Below are 15,010 nucleotides of genomic sequence, written 5' to 3'. Positions count from 1 at the left end.
GGTCCCCCCCCCCCCCCCCCCCCCCCCACAGAAGGGATGCGGGCGAGTTGGAGAGAGTCTAGTGGAGGGCAAGGAAAATGGTTCAGGCCTGGGGGACAGCACTGGGAGGAGAGGCTGAGGGAAATGGGCTGGCTTAGTTTGCAGATGGGCAGTAGGCTGTTACCCACCCCCTCAGTCTTCCCAAGTGGGGTGGGGGGCTGAACCCTTCCAGCCCCTCTTGTCTACAAAACTCTCTTCGAAGAGGATAGAGCTGGGCTGTTCTCAGTGGGGGCAGACAACAGAACAAGCAGCAATGGGCACAAGCTGCATCAAGGAAAGTTTCATAGTGTCTAGGGTCGGAAGGGACCTGAGCAGATCATCTAGTCCGACCCCCTGCCATGGCAGGAAAGAGTACTGGGGTCAAACGACCCCAGCAAGGTGTTCATCTAACCTCCTCTTAAAAACCCCCAGGGTAGGAGCCTGCACCACTTCTCTTGGAAGTTGGTTCCAGACCCTAGCCACCCTGACCGTGAAGTAGTGCCTCCTGATATTTACCCTAAACCTACCCTCTGCCAGCTTGTGACCGTTATTCCTGGTCACTCCTGGCGGTGCTCGGGGGAACAGTGACTCCCCCAACGCCTGCTGATTCCCCCCTGACTAGTTTATAACAGGCCACAAGATCCCCCCCCCAGCCTTCTCTTGTGGAGGCTGAACAGGTTCAGGTCCCGTAGCCTCTCCTCATAGGGCCTGCCCTGCTGTCCCCTGATCATGCGAGTGGCCCTCCTCTGGACCCTCTCCATGCTGTCCACATCCCTCTTGAAGTGTGGCGCCCAGAACTGGACGCAGTACTCCAACTGCGGCCTGACCAGTGCCGCATAGAGGGGGAGGATCACCTCTTTGGACCTGCTCAAGATGCATCTGTGGATGCATGACAAGGTGCGGTTGGCCTTCCTAACTGCCTCCCCACACTGCCGGCCCATGTTCATCTTGGAGTCAATGATGACTCCAAGATCCTTTTCCGCCTCCGTGCTGACAAGAGGGGAGTTCCCCAACCTGTAGGTATGGTGCCGGTTGTTCCTCCCCAGGTGCATCACCTTGCACTTGTCTGTGTTGAAACCCATCCTATTCTCATCCGCCCACCCTTGTAACCTGTCTAGGTCTGATTGTAGCCTGTTGCTTCCTTCTAGTGTGCCCACGTCCCCCCACATCTTAGTGTCATCAGCAAATTTGAACAGGGTGCTTTTTACCCCCTCGTCCAAATCACTGATGAAGATGTTGAACAGCGCGGGCCCGAGGACCGAGCCCTGCGGAACCCCACTGCCCACGTCCTTCCAGGTTGAGAAGGACCCATCCACTACCACCCTCTGGGTGCGGCCCTCCAGCCAGCTGGCGACCCATTTGGCTGTGTGGGAGTCTATACCACAGCCCCCCAGTTTCTTAATGAGAACGGGGTGAGAGACGGTGTCAAAAGCCTTCTGTTGAGGTTGGATATTAAGGAAAACTTTCTCACCAAGAAGGTAGTAAAGCACTGGAACAGGTTATCCAGGGAGGTGCTTGGAGGTGTTTAAGATCCAGGTAGACTTGACTTGGGATGATGTGGTTGGAGCAGGGGCTGGACTAGATGTGACCTCCTGAGCTCCCTTCCCACCCTCATTGTCGGCAAGTGGCCCTGTCCCTGCGCAGACCTGGCTGGACTCAGCTTCTGCCGCCAGGTCTGTCTCTTCTTTCTGCTCCGGTTGGAAAAGAACCTCCCGGTGCTCGTTGTAAACCAACGGCCTGCTCCTTCCGCCTGCCAGCCTCTACTCTGAGGGCCGTTTTGGGACCCTTTCCAGGTTGCAGGGCGGCACTCCTCTGGTTATCTGCTCCAGACACAACTCGATTCTCTCCTCTGCTATGAAACATTAAAGGTCTGCTTTCTAGCCCCCAGGAGAGGCAGGGTTCCCTTCTGAAATCCTCTTTTGAAGGTGCACGTGGGTATGGTGTGACATATTAGAGTCCAGCGAGGCTAAAACAATTGCTTGGTGTTCAGGAGCCAGCTCTGTCACTTGCATTTCCGCATTAGAAGGCGCCTGAAGGGTCCTAAATGCTTGCATGCATCATTACGCTACTGGAAGTACATGGTTGCTTGAAGTGTAGCAAGGGTGGATGATCAGTAGGAGGTACACACCTGCTTAGTCAGGGAAGGGGAAATTGCTCAGTGACATAAGAGCAAACTGCTATTGTGAACAGGTTCTCTAATGTTTGCAAAGCAGACAGGCTAAGTAACAATCAGTGTGAGTTGTGAAGAGCTAGAATTTCATCTTGGATGGTGCCTCTCTACACTCTTCTCCCTGATTAAAATGATATTAAACTGTTATAGGGTATTTGGGTTACAATCTGTGTGAGACTATGTTAAGCAATGGAAAGCTTGTAAGCCTGGGTCTTCAAGTAGCATGTGAGATATCAGTGATACACCAACAGTGTGTGGTCAAGTGCACAAAAGCTGTTTCAGTGACGGTGCTGATCCTTCATGCTGTGGGGAGCATTGTCATGACCACTGGAGATGAGTCTACATCTCATTAAACAGTTCCATCGGGGAACCTAATTTAGGAAAATCTCATTTTTGGTGCTGGTTCTCCCCAAACTGCTTTCCCAGTGGAGTCCAGAAGACCAAAGCTACTGGGTATGGCCCATAGTCAGCTACACTGGGGAGCAGACTGAGAGTTGAGTTGTAAATGCTCAGTGCTTACAGCGGTATCCCTTGTAGCTGTGTTGGTCTAAAGACACGGGCAGACAAGGTTCTTTGGGTAAATCTGATATCTTTTATTAGACCAATTCAAATAGGTGGAAAAATTCTTAGCAAGCTCTCTGGTACAAATACCCTTTGTCAGGCTGAAGTAGTATCTGCAGTTGGTGTGCGCTCTTCCTGGATGGAACGAATAGTAAAGAAGCCTGAGGCTGGTATGCAGGCAAGAAAGCCAACCTCTGGCTTTCAAAGAAAGCTTGCAAAGAAGAATTTTTCTAGCTATTTGATTGATCTAAAAAAAATATCAGGTTTACGTAAAGAACCTTGTCTGCCAGTGCTTACAGCTGCTTCTAAAACCGATCAGTGTCTTCGTGTCTGTTAAGAGCAAACCTAACTAGTTCCAGTGTTGGACCAACTGCCGAGGATGGATACTCATAAGAGTTGACACTGGAACCAGAGTTGCCAGTGGTGGAGAAAGGGCCAAATGAGAAAAGGAAATAAGAAGCAAATAATGGGAGAGGTTGGGAAATGAGCTGAAGGACAGGGCAGGCCATGTGACCCTTATCACAAAAGATATACTTGCCAAATTAAAGCCAAGTAAAAATAGAGATATGCTTGCTTGAGAACAGCTACTGTACCCACTGCCAGGCTGTGACATCTGAGAAAACTGCTTTAGTGGAACTGCCCCGGTCTTTGAATCGTGAGGAAGAGTTATGTACATGAGCCCATGGACTGACCTGATCTTCAGTTGCTAATAGGTCATTGCATAGGACACAGCAAGACTATTTCTCCATCTGTTCCTGGCTCTGTGAAATACACGGTTGATGACTGCTACATCCAGAGCTTACCTAGCAGAGTGAGACGGACAGGATTTTTCTTACTGAGCAGGTGAAGGAAACATAAGTGCTTAACTCTGGTCACTTATGTTCTGACAAAATGGGTGAAATGGTGTTCTAGAAATAGTATACTTTCACCCGGTGCGTACTTAAATATTTTAATATCACAGCTATTCAGATGGGTATGCCTGGGTAGTTCAGGGTGAACATTAGGCCTTTACAAGACTGATATCAGTAGAAATCATGTAGTTCTAAGATTCCACATGAAAAGTTGTATTCAGACTTACACCTGTCTCTGCAGGGTACTCCATGCATCATTTTGGTGCATGAGAGCCAGAAAGTGAAAGGGATTATTCTAGGTGGATCGCTGTCAAAAGTAAATAGAGTGGAGAAGCGGGGAGAAATCCTAAATTGCAAGCATCTTTTAAGAACATGCTTAATCCAAGATACTGGTATTGGTAGCAAGCACAAAAATGTAAACGTGAGATTTCACGGACGGTTGCCCTTTAGCTAATGTTTCTAGCGTTTCTCCAGTGGCGTCTTGGCTGAAGACATGCCACTGACTCGCTAGGGTTTAGTCGCTTGCATTACACGGATATCGTAAGATCTTTTTAGATGATAATTTATCTCCAATTTTCATCACCTAAGTAGCAATAAAAACGTGTATAAAAGTGACCCACAAAGGATTTTTAAGCAACCAGGCCTTTGTTTTTGCCTCTTGTTGGTGTCTGGCACATAAAGAAGACCTGAAGAGTTGTATAGCTTGTGTTTGCTTTCATCTTCTGCTTTAAGAGACCAAGAACATGAACTCCGGTCTCCCTAGGTGATGTTAGAGCAGTGGTTCTCAAATTTATTAGACTCGGGACACCTCTCCATAACTTTTGTGAATTGAGTGGCACAAAAATTTCAAAAACTAACTTCTATATTACAGAGCTTACCTCCTTGTAGAGGGGGTGGATAGTGGGGATGGGGAATTGTCTAAGCAGTGGTAAGTCTGTTTTTCTGTCCAATTTATCTGCTTATCTCCTTGCACTTTGCTCATCTCCTTGCACCTCAAGGCACCCTTCAAAGGATCTGACGGCACCCCAGGGTGCCCTGATACTGTGGCTAAGAATCACTCTAGTAGAGGGACACTCGAGTGTTCACACATGAATGTGAAAGCTAGATACAAATCCAAGATGGTGAAGATTGCCTTGTCCTCCTATTTCTGGTGTTGTCACCTGACCCACTGTTGCTGTTCTTTAGGGACAGACGAATATTGAATGTCCAGTGTAAGGGGGAAAAAACCAGAAAGGCCTTTCTAATATGCTTGGAAAAAATCCGAATAAAACACACGCAACTATTACAAAAATGAGCACAAGTTAAAGTTTCTTTTTTGCTGGTCACTTCTTAACTAGTAGGTCAGACACCTGAGGACTCAGTTACCTACCAGCTTTTATCTCATGTGTGAGCCTGAATACCATCTTGGATATGCTTGCTTTAGCCATTATGAATTTTACATCTCTATCAAATCCTCCGTTGTGGGTAGCATCTGAATTCCTTCCAGCATTTCATTTTTTTTATCCCAGTGTGTCCCTGTGAGGTAGGGACATGCTGCTGCTTCATGTAGATGGGCAAGTGAGGTGCAAAGAGGAAGAAAAAAACCAAAACAATTTTCCTAAAGTCACAGACTTCCTATGTGTCAGCGCAGGGGGGACTGAGCCTAACCACTAACATTGCTTAGGGTGTAGTCAGCTTCCTGTCTGCAGAGTGCTTTCTTTTTTTTTTCCTTTTTTTACTCTGCTATAGGGGAGCATGGAAACACAAGAACTGGCAGAGCAGCTCCTGGTAGCTGTAATGTCTGGACCTGTCACACTTGGTTTCAAAATCCATTAAACTTCAAACTGGCATCTTCACTATAGGGTTACGCGGGCACATAATATACCAGTCTGAGCTCTAAATCATCTGTTTTATGTTTGCTCATCTGTTCATCTCCATGATGCATGCTTCTGAAATTGCTAAGGCTGCTAATAGCAAGAATTCTTGCAAGTGATATCTCTTGTTGGACCAGCTGCAGAGCTGGGGTAGACATAGGCGAGCTTTTTGGTATCGCAGTACCTTTCCTCAGGCTGACCGATGCTAGACAGAATATAACCTTTTGTTTTGTGCTGATACAATGGTGGTGGTCCAGAGGGAAGATGTGCTTTTCAAAAGTAGACTGCAAAAGGAAAGTGACCATTGCGGGTCATGTGTGTTTTTAAAAAAAAAAAAAAAAAATCCAGCTGCATTGATGTCCATCTGCCATAAGAGGCTACTTTAACTTGCTTAAAACACAAACCATCACTTGCATTTGGTGAAGGGTAAGAGCGATCGTTGCTTATGGGCTCAGAGGACTTTAATGTGGGCGTGTTACTAATGCTTTTGTTCATGAAACTAGCAACAACAGCATTTCTTCACACCTTTCATTAGGTGATGCAGTTTTGACCTAAAACAAGCCCTCTGTACCCACTGCGGTTAGACAGCTCTGCACTCTGACGTGACTAATTCTGATTTCTCCTCTTAGCAAGGTAGCTTGCTGGGATAGATGAACTTTTTGTCACGTCCCGTTAATATTGCAGTAATATCTCCTTCGGAGCTGCTTTGAGTAGTTCTGCGGCCGAAAAGTTCTTCAGAGGTCTTATGTTTGTATCGCATGCTCGGAAGGCAGTGCTGTTAAACTTCTTTAAAAATAAGTTTTGATTCCAAATTTAGGCCCTATTTCTAGTTTATTACAGTATATATTGTAAGAGCTTTCTGTGCAGGCTTAAAACTAAACCTCGCATAGTTCAAAGTCTAAGTTTAACTTGAACCCTGCCCCCTGGCTAGATGTGTCTTGTGATACAGAGCCCCTGACTAGCAGAGACTTCAAGTTCGTTTTTTCTTAATTCTCAATTGCCAGCTGAAAATATGAGCAGTTGAGCAGAAGAGACTGGGTCCTGCAGATGCCTTCTATGATTGTATGTTGTACCTCTTCATTTACAGGTTCCAAATGTTGCACGTGTTTCTGTGAAACAGCCTGGGCAGTTACGGAAGTAGCTGTCTGAAACGGAGCTCAGGGTGTCCCCACTCAAAACCTGCCCTTCAATTGCAAAGTCCTGCCACCGCTTTATGTTAAAGGGCTGAATTTAGGTTGTTGCCTAAACTGTTGCGGTACATTTTAACCAACTTCAGATATGATCAAAGTACAGACAAGTCAGGGTGAAATATTTAAGAACCTCATTTGCAGATTGACAAGCTGCCTTGCTCCCTCTAGTCGCAAAAGAGCAATTTGGTGAAGTTGGGCAAATACAGTGAGATGTTAGTGCTTAAATATAGGATTACACAGCTCTCAGTTCATTGTAAGATGAATAACTGAGGGGATTTGCAGCTAATATAGACTGTATAGGGATGAACTTTGATATCAAGGACTATAAAGGGATATGAAAATATTGCCACTTCCTGGAGTTCATATCCAGTCCAGAGATCACAGGTGCTTTGAAACTGGGGCATGTAGGTTTATCGATTGTCACCTAGGCCTGCCAGACGGTTGTGGCAGCTCCCGTTTCCCAGTCTAGCTGCAGAGGCTTCTGACTAGCATTAAGGAAGATCGAAGCATCCCTGAAGTTGAAAGCCACCTGGGTCTTCTCAGCCTTGCATTAGCTACAGACTGCAGCCAGGACTTAATGAAAGCAGAGTAGCCTGGAGAATTAATTAATGGAGCAGCCCGATTCCCAACAGCCTCAGGAATCGAAATGTTCCATTAATTAATGGAACATTAATTTCTCTTCAGAGGAAAGAAATGGATACTTAATGGAGAAACAAATTAGTCGTATCTTAGAATTATCTCATGTTTGAGGGTCTCCCAAAGCACCTTATTTGGATTTTTGTGGCTTTACGGCTGAATTATGTACTTAATAATGGCTTATGCAGTCGTGAAAGCTAAACCTGTTTCTGCTGAGAAAGGGAATGCTAGGTCACCGGGGTCATTGATGAAAGCCAATGGGATCTTTGATAATTGGTAGAAATCACCTTGTTTAACGGTATCATAAGACGAAATGATTCCAGAGCTAAAACCTAGTCGATTTATTCGCTCCAACCATTTTGGTGTATTCAGCAGAAATCTGTAGTAAGGGATGTGCCTGGTGTTCTTGAGAGCTGTAACAGTCTGATAATGTTTTAGGAAGGTGTAGTACTTGGTGACGGTTACAGTCTGTGCTGCCAGTATGGCAGTTTGGATATTTTCTCTTTTTCCTCCCAAGTAACCCCAAATTGTTGCATAAGCTTATCCTTAAAAAGACACCACCCCCACAACATTAAGGAATTATGTAATCTCTGCAAAGCTCTCTTGCTCCTTTGTTTCTAAGGGGCTTCTTAGCGAGGGAGAAGCAGATTATGCAGGGGAAAGAATGAGACTACTTTTGCATTTCATCACTCTTGAGTTATCTTTTTTTCCCCCCAGTTTACTTAACTTGAGACAGAAGTGAGAGAGACCAGTGACTACTGGAAAAGAGCACTAATGCATCAAATAGATTCATCTAACATGAAAGCAAACAAGCAAAGAAACCCTGCAGAGGAGCCACATGTACAAAACCTAGAAATACCAGTAAATCTGAAGTCTAAACATTTCATAGAAAATCTTCAGAAATAACTGGGACCAAAGCGATGTCTTTTCTTTATTTGCACCCCTGCAGAATTTCTGCCTGTAATGAACTTAAAGGAGTTTCCTTCTCATGGTACGAGTCTGTTGAGAGTGGTGAATCGGAGGACTCCAAGCTCAGACCAGGCTGTTGTGGATACGCCTGAGACTTGCCTCTGCTCTAAGGGTTTGCTGGGAAAGCTCTACTGGCAGCCTCTCATCCCAGTGGAGACGCAGTTTCTGCTGACGTGAGTCTTCTTGCTGGTATGGATTCATTTCTTGGACAGGATAAGCTGTACTGACAAGAAGACTCTTGGCTTGCATAACTGTCGACATGAGAGATTTCAGAGTATGCTGTGTTGAGGGGACTGACTTTTTTATTTTTATTTTTCCCCCCACCCCCCACAACCTGACTGGCATGATTAAGAGCTGACTAAGCCTAATTCTTGATTTTTCTTTCTTACCGCAACCTCAAATTAAAGAAGCACCCTCTGATTGTGTGAACTGGACTAGAGGACCTTGTGACATCCCTTTCAGCTCTACTTCCCCATGATCCTATGAACCAGACCTGCTTGGTGTGGCATGGTTTTGAACTCCAGACAAAAAAGATGTCCGTGGTGAGCATATTTAGGTTACCTTGGAGAATGGGTGCCCTTCATCTCCTGTTCTGTAGCATATGCTAGAAAATGTAGATGCATAGTGGAGTCTCCCGCAAGCTAAATGACTAAAGCTATATTAGGTTTGCCTCGTGTACTGAACGACAGCCTCATAATGGATGTGTCAAATTACTTTTCAGTGAGTCCTGATATTTTAGTGCATCTTGGCATTTGTCTCTAATGCAGATGGAAGGACATGTTGATATTTAATGCTAAGGTCAGGATAAATATTCCACTTCTGTTGATTCCCCATCCATAAACAGGTTCTTAATGCCAAGGAGTAGTGTTTTGCATATTCTTTCTGTTGGATTCCCTTTGGTCTTTAAAAATGACTGTGATGAGGCAGCCTATGGGAATTCTTTAGTAAATTAAGAATCTGGTCACAGGTCTCTTTTTCAAGAGGAAGAAAGGGGGTGTAAAATGACTTTATGTTAGCAAGAGCTACACATACCGTGCTCAGGAAAAACAGCAAGCTTAATTGTATCATGCTAGTAAAATGAGGACAAAGGAGCCTCCTATAGGAAAAGCTTAACAACGTCAAAAGATTAATAGCATAGTTGGTCCTCATGACTTGCACAACTGAGTACACACAGGATGATCTTTTCTAATGGTAGGTTTAATTGCATCTCCTGTGAGCTCATGCCTTCCAGTTGTCGTAGTGCTTTTGGCACTCCACGGCTGTAAGTCAGACCCTAATTTTAACATGTTATCTGCCCAGCTTAATGACATAGTGCAGCTGTAGGAGGATGGAAGATAGTTGGCATCAGCAGGAAAACATCTTCCAGCAGCGGCTCAAGTTGATCCCGTTTCAGCTTCAGTGAGGAGAGGAAGATGTGCCGGGTGTACCAAATCTTCGGGCTAAGTGCTCACATCACAACGTCTAGTTTGACAGTCTGCTAGACGCGTGGTAACGAGATCACTAGCGTGTTGCCAACTTAACGGACAGATGTTTCTTAATTGTTCAGCAAAACATTCTCCAAATTCTAACTTTTCTTACCTTGAGTGTAGAATGCAACAACAATAGGGAAATGAGAAACAGGCCATGATTGCAAGATAACACCATTATTCAGAAGAAAAATATGTAGTGATTAATATCGTGGGGTTTTGTAATCGCTGCATAAAACATCTTTAACCCTGGTGGCTGGTCCGCAAGTCATTGAAGCTTTCAACACAGTTGGAAGCTCTTAGTTCTGTTGTTGTTCATAGTGGGTATTGGGGCGAAGTTGGAGCCCCGCACAAGTGGTGATTACTTGGATCAAGAATGTAACAAGATTAATGTCTGGAGAGGATAGCGTCAACAGAGAGCCCGACTGTTGCCATACCGCACAGTAGCAGTGTAACAGCAAGGAGTCCTTAAATGGACAAAGGAATTGCACTACAAGAAGTACAGTGATGGGAAAGAAATCAATAGAAAACAGATGGAGGTAAGGGGGAAAGTTCTCTCACGCTTCCAGCATGCAAAGTAAATTTCTGTGATGCAAACAATTGGGGTGCAATGTAGACAAATGCAGGGTGCTGCACCTTGGGAACAGGAATCCACAGCATACATACGAGCTGGGGAGCTCCCCTCTTGAGAGCACAGAAGCGGAAAGGGATCTTGGAGTCATTACTGACTCCAAGATGAACATGAGCCGCCAATGCCAGACTGCAGCCAGCAAGGCCAGCCGTACCTTGTCATGCATCCAAAGATGCATCTCAAGCTGGTCCAGAGAGGTGATCCTCCCCCTCTGTGCGGCACTGGTCAGGCCACAGCTGGACTACTGCGTCCAGTACTGGGCGCTGCACTTCAAGAGGGATGTGGCCTGCCTGGAGAGGGTCCAGAGGAGGGCCACCCGCTTGGTGAGAGAACAGGCCCTATGAGGAGGGACTGAGGGACCTGAACCTGTTCAGCCTCAGCAAAAGGAGGCTGAGGGGGGGACCTGGTGGCTGCCTACAAACTCATCAGGGGAGATGAACAGCAAATGGGTAGAGCCCTTTTCCCCCCAGCACCACCTGGGGTGACAAGGAACAATGGTAATAAGCTGATGGAGGGTAGGTTTAGGTTAGAGATCAGGAGGCAATTTTTTTACAGTTAGGGTGGCCAAAATCTATCTGGAACCAACTTCCCAGGGAAGTGGTCCTTGTCCCTACCTTGGGCAAATTCAAGAGGAGGTTGGATGATCACCTGTCTGGGGTCTTGTGAACCCAGCATTCATTCCTGCCTGTGGCAGGGGGTCAGGCGAGATGATCTGTTCAGGTCCCTCCTGACCCTAGCTACTATGAAGAAGAACCACAAGGCAGAAGTACTTGTATAAGAGTGTGTGATGCTCTGTCCACGGAACAGTTTGATAGGCAGACATACCAACTAGTTGGCATTCTACTTCAAGTCACTTAGCACGCTGTTTGTTGATGACTGGGAGTTAATAATACAAGTTAGAGCAGTAACCATCCTTCTGAATCCTCAGGATTTATTTAATGACTATAAATATTGCCTAAGTGAAGCGTAAATAACCTGTTGCTAAAATCCAGGGAATCCACCCAGGTGACTGATAAGTTGACTTTTTTTTTTTTTTTTCTCCTTCTATCATCCTTACCCCCTCTGCAGCTCTGTACTGGGAAGGTTGCCCCATTCACTGGGCAATCTGGAGGGGAATGCTGCTAAAGCTGGTGGATTAGTTTTGAAGTGGAAAGCGCAGGGGTTTATGGAGATGCTGATGTAGTTTTCAGTGGCTTATACATACTCATCCCCTCTTCTGTCTCCTGCCCTAAAAATATTTGCTTCTATCTCAGTTCATGTAGCTGGACTGAGTCTGAGATGGGTGTGCGTGTGCAAGGTCACCCAAGTCAAGCTAGCAAGGAAACACTGAGTAGGAGGCATTGTGGCACAGATATTGGGTAGCATTGGACTATTCCTTACTCCCATCTCGGGAAAATTTAAAAAATGGGGAGTAGCCTTTGTCTTGTCTGCCTCTGCTGTGACTCTAGGGTTCTTCTGGAGAGGAGGAATTTTCAACCGACTTGCAATGGTTTATACCTTTGTAATTAATGGTTCGGTGAGGAAACATTAAAGGGTGGCTGAACCCAGTTTTGTCTCCTACCAAGAGCACCCAAGGAAGCAGGGACATGGTGGGCAGAGGGCTAAGAGAAGATACAGCACTGATGTGAAGACCGTAAAGAGCTAGGCTATCGATCACAAAAGGTAGAAGCCCCCTCCTGCAGAATTACTAAGGGGTGCATTTGTGAGGGTGTGGATGAATGCTGGAGAACTGTCTTGAGCACAGCAGGGAGTCTCTGGTAATGGCTTGTTAGGGGGTGAAGGGGAAAGAAAAGATGCATCTGAGAAGGCGAGGAGCTCGCTATCACTACCCGCTGTTGTGATGATGGTATCAGTTCACCTGCTTGTCTGGCTATGCAACATTGGCCGTGTCCAGATGAGCGTAGACGTTTGGTTTCCAGGGGACAACTGCAGCAGCACATCAGCCAGAGCATGCCTCCTGCCAGCCAGGTTCTAGTTTTGAGCAACACATGCCTCCCCTTTGTGTGCTGCTTTGCTTTTTTTTTTCTTTTTTTTTTTTTTTAACCTCTGGATATGCAGAGGTAAAAAAAATCCTCATGCTGCTCCCTTGCAGCGTGGGGAACAGCTGAATGCGTACTATGTGACCCTGCAGACATGTCTGTGGCATCACATACCACACAGCTGCGCTTGTCTGGACGCGGCCATTGACATGAGAATCTGAAATTGCGGGGGGATCTGTGTTTGAGAGGCTGAAAACTTACTCCCCGGATTTCCCCAGGCAGGCTGCAGTTTTGGGAAGTGTGGCCCAGACCCAATTTCTTCCCACAGTTGCAAGCTGATCTGTCCAAAAGCCTTTGCTACTGAATTTGGCTTTTATAAGAGCATCTCTTATCTATTGGAAGCAAAAAAAAACCCCTCAAGCAAATGCCTTTGCCGCCTTGAATTTCTTTCCTTCTTTTTTTTTTATTGTAAGATAAGCAATTTTTTTGAAGCCGTTAGACTCCTTAATGAGGTGGTACTGCAGTCTGGTGTGTCTGGGCAGGGGCACCTTGAACCTAAGCTAGGTTTTAAGTCACTCTTTGTCTTACTGGAACATAGATCAGCAAACTGAAGGTTTGCTGGGGTATAGCTTGAAGCCAGCACTTTCTTGAGGAAATGCAAGTTAGTTTCTTTCTAAGCTAGGCAACTTATTAACATAATACAGGCGGCATTGATTACTGGTCTAAATTTCTCAACAGTAGTCATTTTAAAAGATTCTGGCGGGTAATACGCTATATGTGTAGAGTCTAAGGCAGTGGTCCTCAAGCTCGTAGACTCAAGGTCCCCTTGGAAAATGCCCCCTCTTGGTTTCATTCATGTTTTGAATGCAAGCATACAGAGCCATTCTTGTGTTGCAGAGAATTCAGAAAGACCACAACAGGTCAGCTTGTTTCGAACAGGACTCCCATTTGAAATCTCTGGGTTTATCTTGTTAATTACGTGTAGGTGTGCAAACACCTAGCTGTGCCGATATGGACAGGACCCTTAAAAGGATCTCCCAGCACCCTAAGTTGAAAATCACTGGTCTCAGCTAAGTCGTCAGACCCGAGTCTCCTTCATTTTCACGTTCTTGCAGAACTCTCTTCCCTCTCTCAGGAGTTTCTAGGTCCACTTCCATGGGGCTACTTTGAAGCTTATAATGCTCTTACTGTGCTGTTGGCCAGCTCTTGCCCGTGTGAGTTTTTAACAAGGAGTCAAGCCAAGTATTAAATGGCTTCCTTTAAAAGGACTGTGGTGGAGGACAGATGTGGGTTGGCTTTCAAATCTGGCTGATGCTTGTGTTCAAACTAACTGAAATGCTGTTAATGGAGGGCATCCAACTCCAAGCTGCTTCTGCGATGTTGCTCCTATTGCACCCTGCTCCCCAAGCAAGCAGCTAATGAGACGCGGTTTGAGGAAACATTTTTGCAATCTGCCACTTCTGGTTGAAACGCAAGACTCCTTGTGAGAGTCAAATGCTGAACCCCAGAGTTAAAAATTTTCTCTAACAGGACATAATCCCTTCTGGCCTGGAGCTGACAGATGAGGCAACGCTGTCTTGATTAGATCCTCATTGTTTGTCACCGGCCGGTCCCAAGAGACTTTCGGCTGTCAGCCAGGATGGCCATTTCTCCACTGCCAGTTCCCAGCTGGTCTTTCTGCTGTTGTGGCAGCTGGTGAGGAGGAGGCACCTTCTGCTGCACTTCTCATGTGCATTCGTCCCCCGTTTTCCATCCAGTGTTTCAGCTGGTTACTGCGCAAGCTGAGGAGGTCTCAGGGAGAGAACAGACAGCAGGTTCCTATAACTATCTGCAGCAGTCCAAAACGGCTTAACTTTGGCTTGACAATCTGTCGTTGCATTTAGGTGAAATGCAGCATTGCCAGATAGCTTCATGTGACCCCTTTTTGCAACCAGGACATGCAGGATATTGTTACGTACCCCCTTTCAGAGCAGAAACACTTTCTGATGGAGTAGCGTCACCTACGTGGGTGAAAGTTGCAGCTTCTGTGCAGCCAACGGGAACTCTTCATTACGTGGGGGGTAATTTTAACAGGCACCTCTGTGCCCTGGCTGGCAGCTGTACCCATCAGGAATGGGAGCAGAGTTAAGATTTGGCGTAGTAACTGTGCTTCTCGTTGGCAAGTCTTCAGTTGATTGAAAGGTGTCAGTCAGGGCAGAGATTTCTTTTGAAGGAAGATGATTGTCATAAGTAACAAGAATTTTGAATGACTGGCAGAGAGGTTTACAATGGGTAAGCAGGCTCCTGTGGCCACACTTTCTCCGTAGCTTTTGGAGGAATATATTGTGTATTGAACTGAGTCTTTGAAGAAGCAGATTTGCTCTGGTGTCGTGTTTGCACTTTGTAGTGATCTAACCTAAAAGGCTCCAAGTTGCTGTTGGAGAGAGCATCTCGTGTTCCTAATCCAAACTGCATGGTGTTGCCATGACTGCTTTGTTGCATTTTGCTCCGGAGGAAGCTTCGCTGGCAGTTGAAGTCCTTCGGTGGGGGGGGACCTTTGGCATCAGAGCTGCTGTTCAGATGAGGCTATCTTTTTAAAGCTGCCGTTCTATCACCAAGGAACTGAAAATGCTGCTATATATGTAGCCAGCTTCGGTCTCCAACCGTATTTAGTGTTCTGGTGCTTTTGGAGCATGCGATGAAATGT

General features: G+C 45.9%; 1 protein-coding gene across 6 annotated transcripts in view; it reads left to right on the top strand.

The window, feature by feature from the left end:
- Positions 1-15,010, top strand: part of SZRD1 (SUZ RNA binding domain containing 1) — a 19,251-nt gene that overhangs the window by 766 nt on the left and 3,475 nt on the right. For 2 of the 6 annotated variants that reach the window (XM_019511958.1, XM_019511956.1), the window contains exon 2: positions 8,656-8,790. The exons of the other annotated variants lie outside the window; for them this stretch is intronic. In XM_019511958.1, the coding sequence (XP_019367503.1) occupies positions 8,731-8,790 (60 nt within the window). In that variant the 5' untranslated portion in view covers positions 8,656-8,730. The remainder of the gene's footprint in view (positions 1-8,655; positions 8,791-15,010) is intronic. 6 annotated transcript variants of the gene reach the window in all.

The sequence above is a fragment of the Gavialis gangeticus genome, unplaced genomic scaffold (assembly GCF_001723915.1).
Source record: "Gavialis gangeticus isolate Ggan-Ray unplaced genomic scaffold, GavGan_comp1, whole genome shotgun sequence".
Taxonomy (NCBI): Eukaryota; Metazoa; Chordata; order Crocodylia; family Gavialidae; genus Gavialis; species Gavialis gangeticus.
The sequence above is the reverse complement of the archived record's forward strand: the minus strand, read 5'-3'. Positions and strand labels throughout refer to the sequence as shown.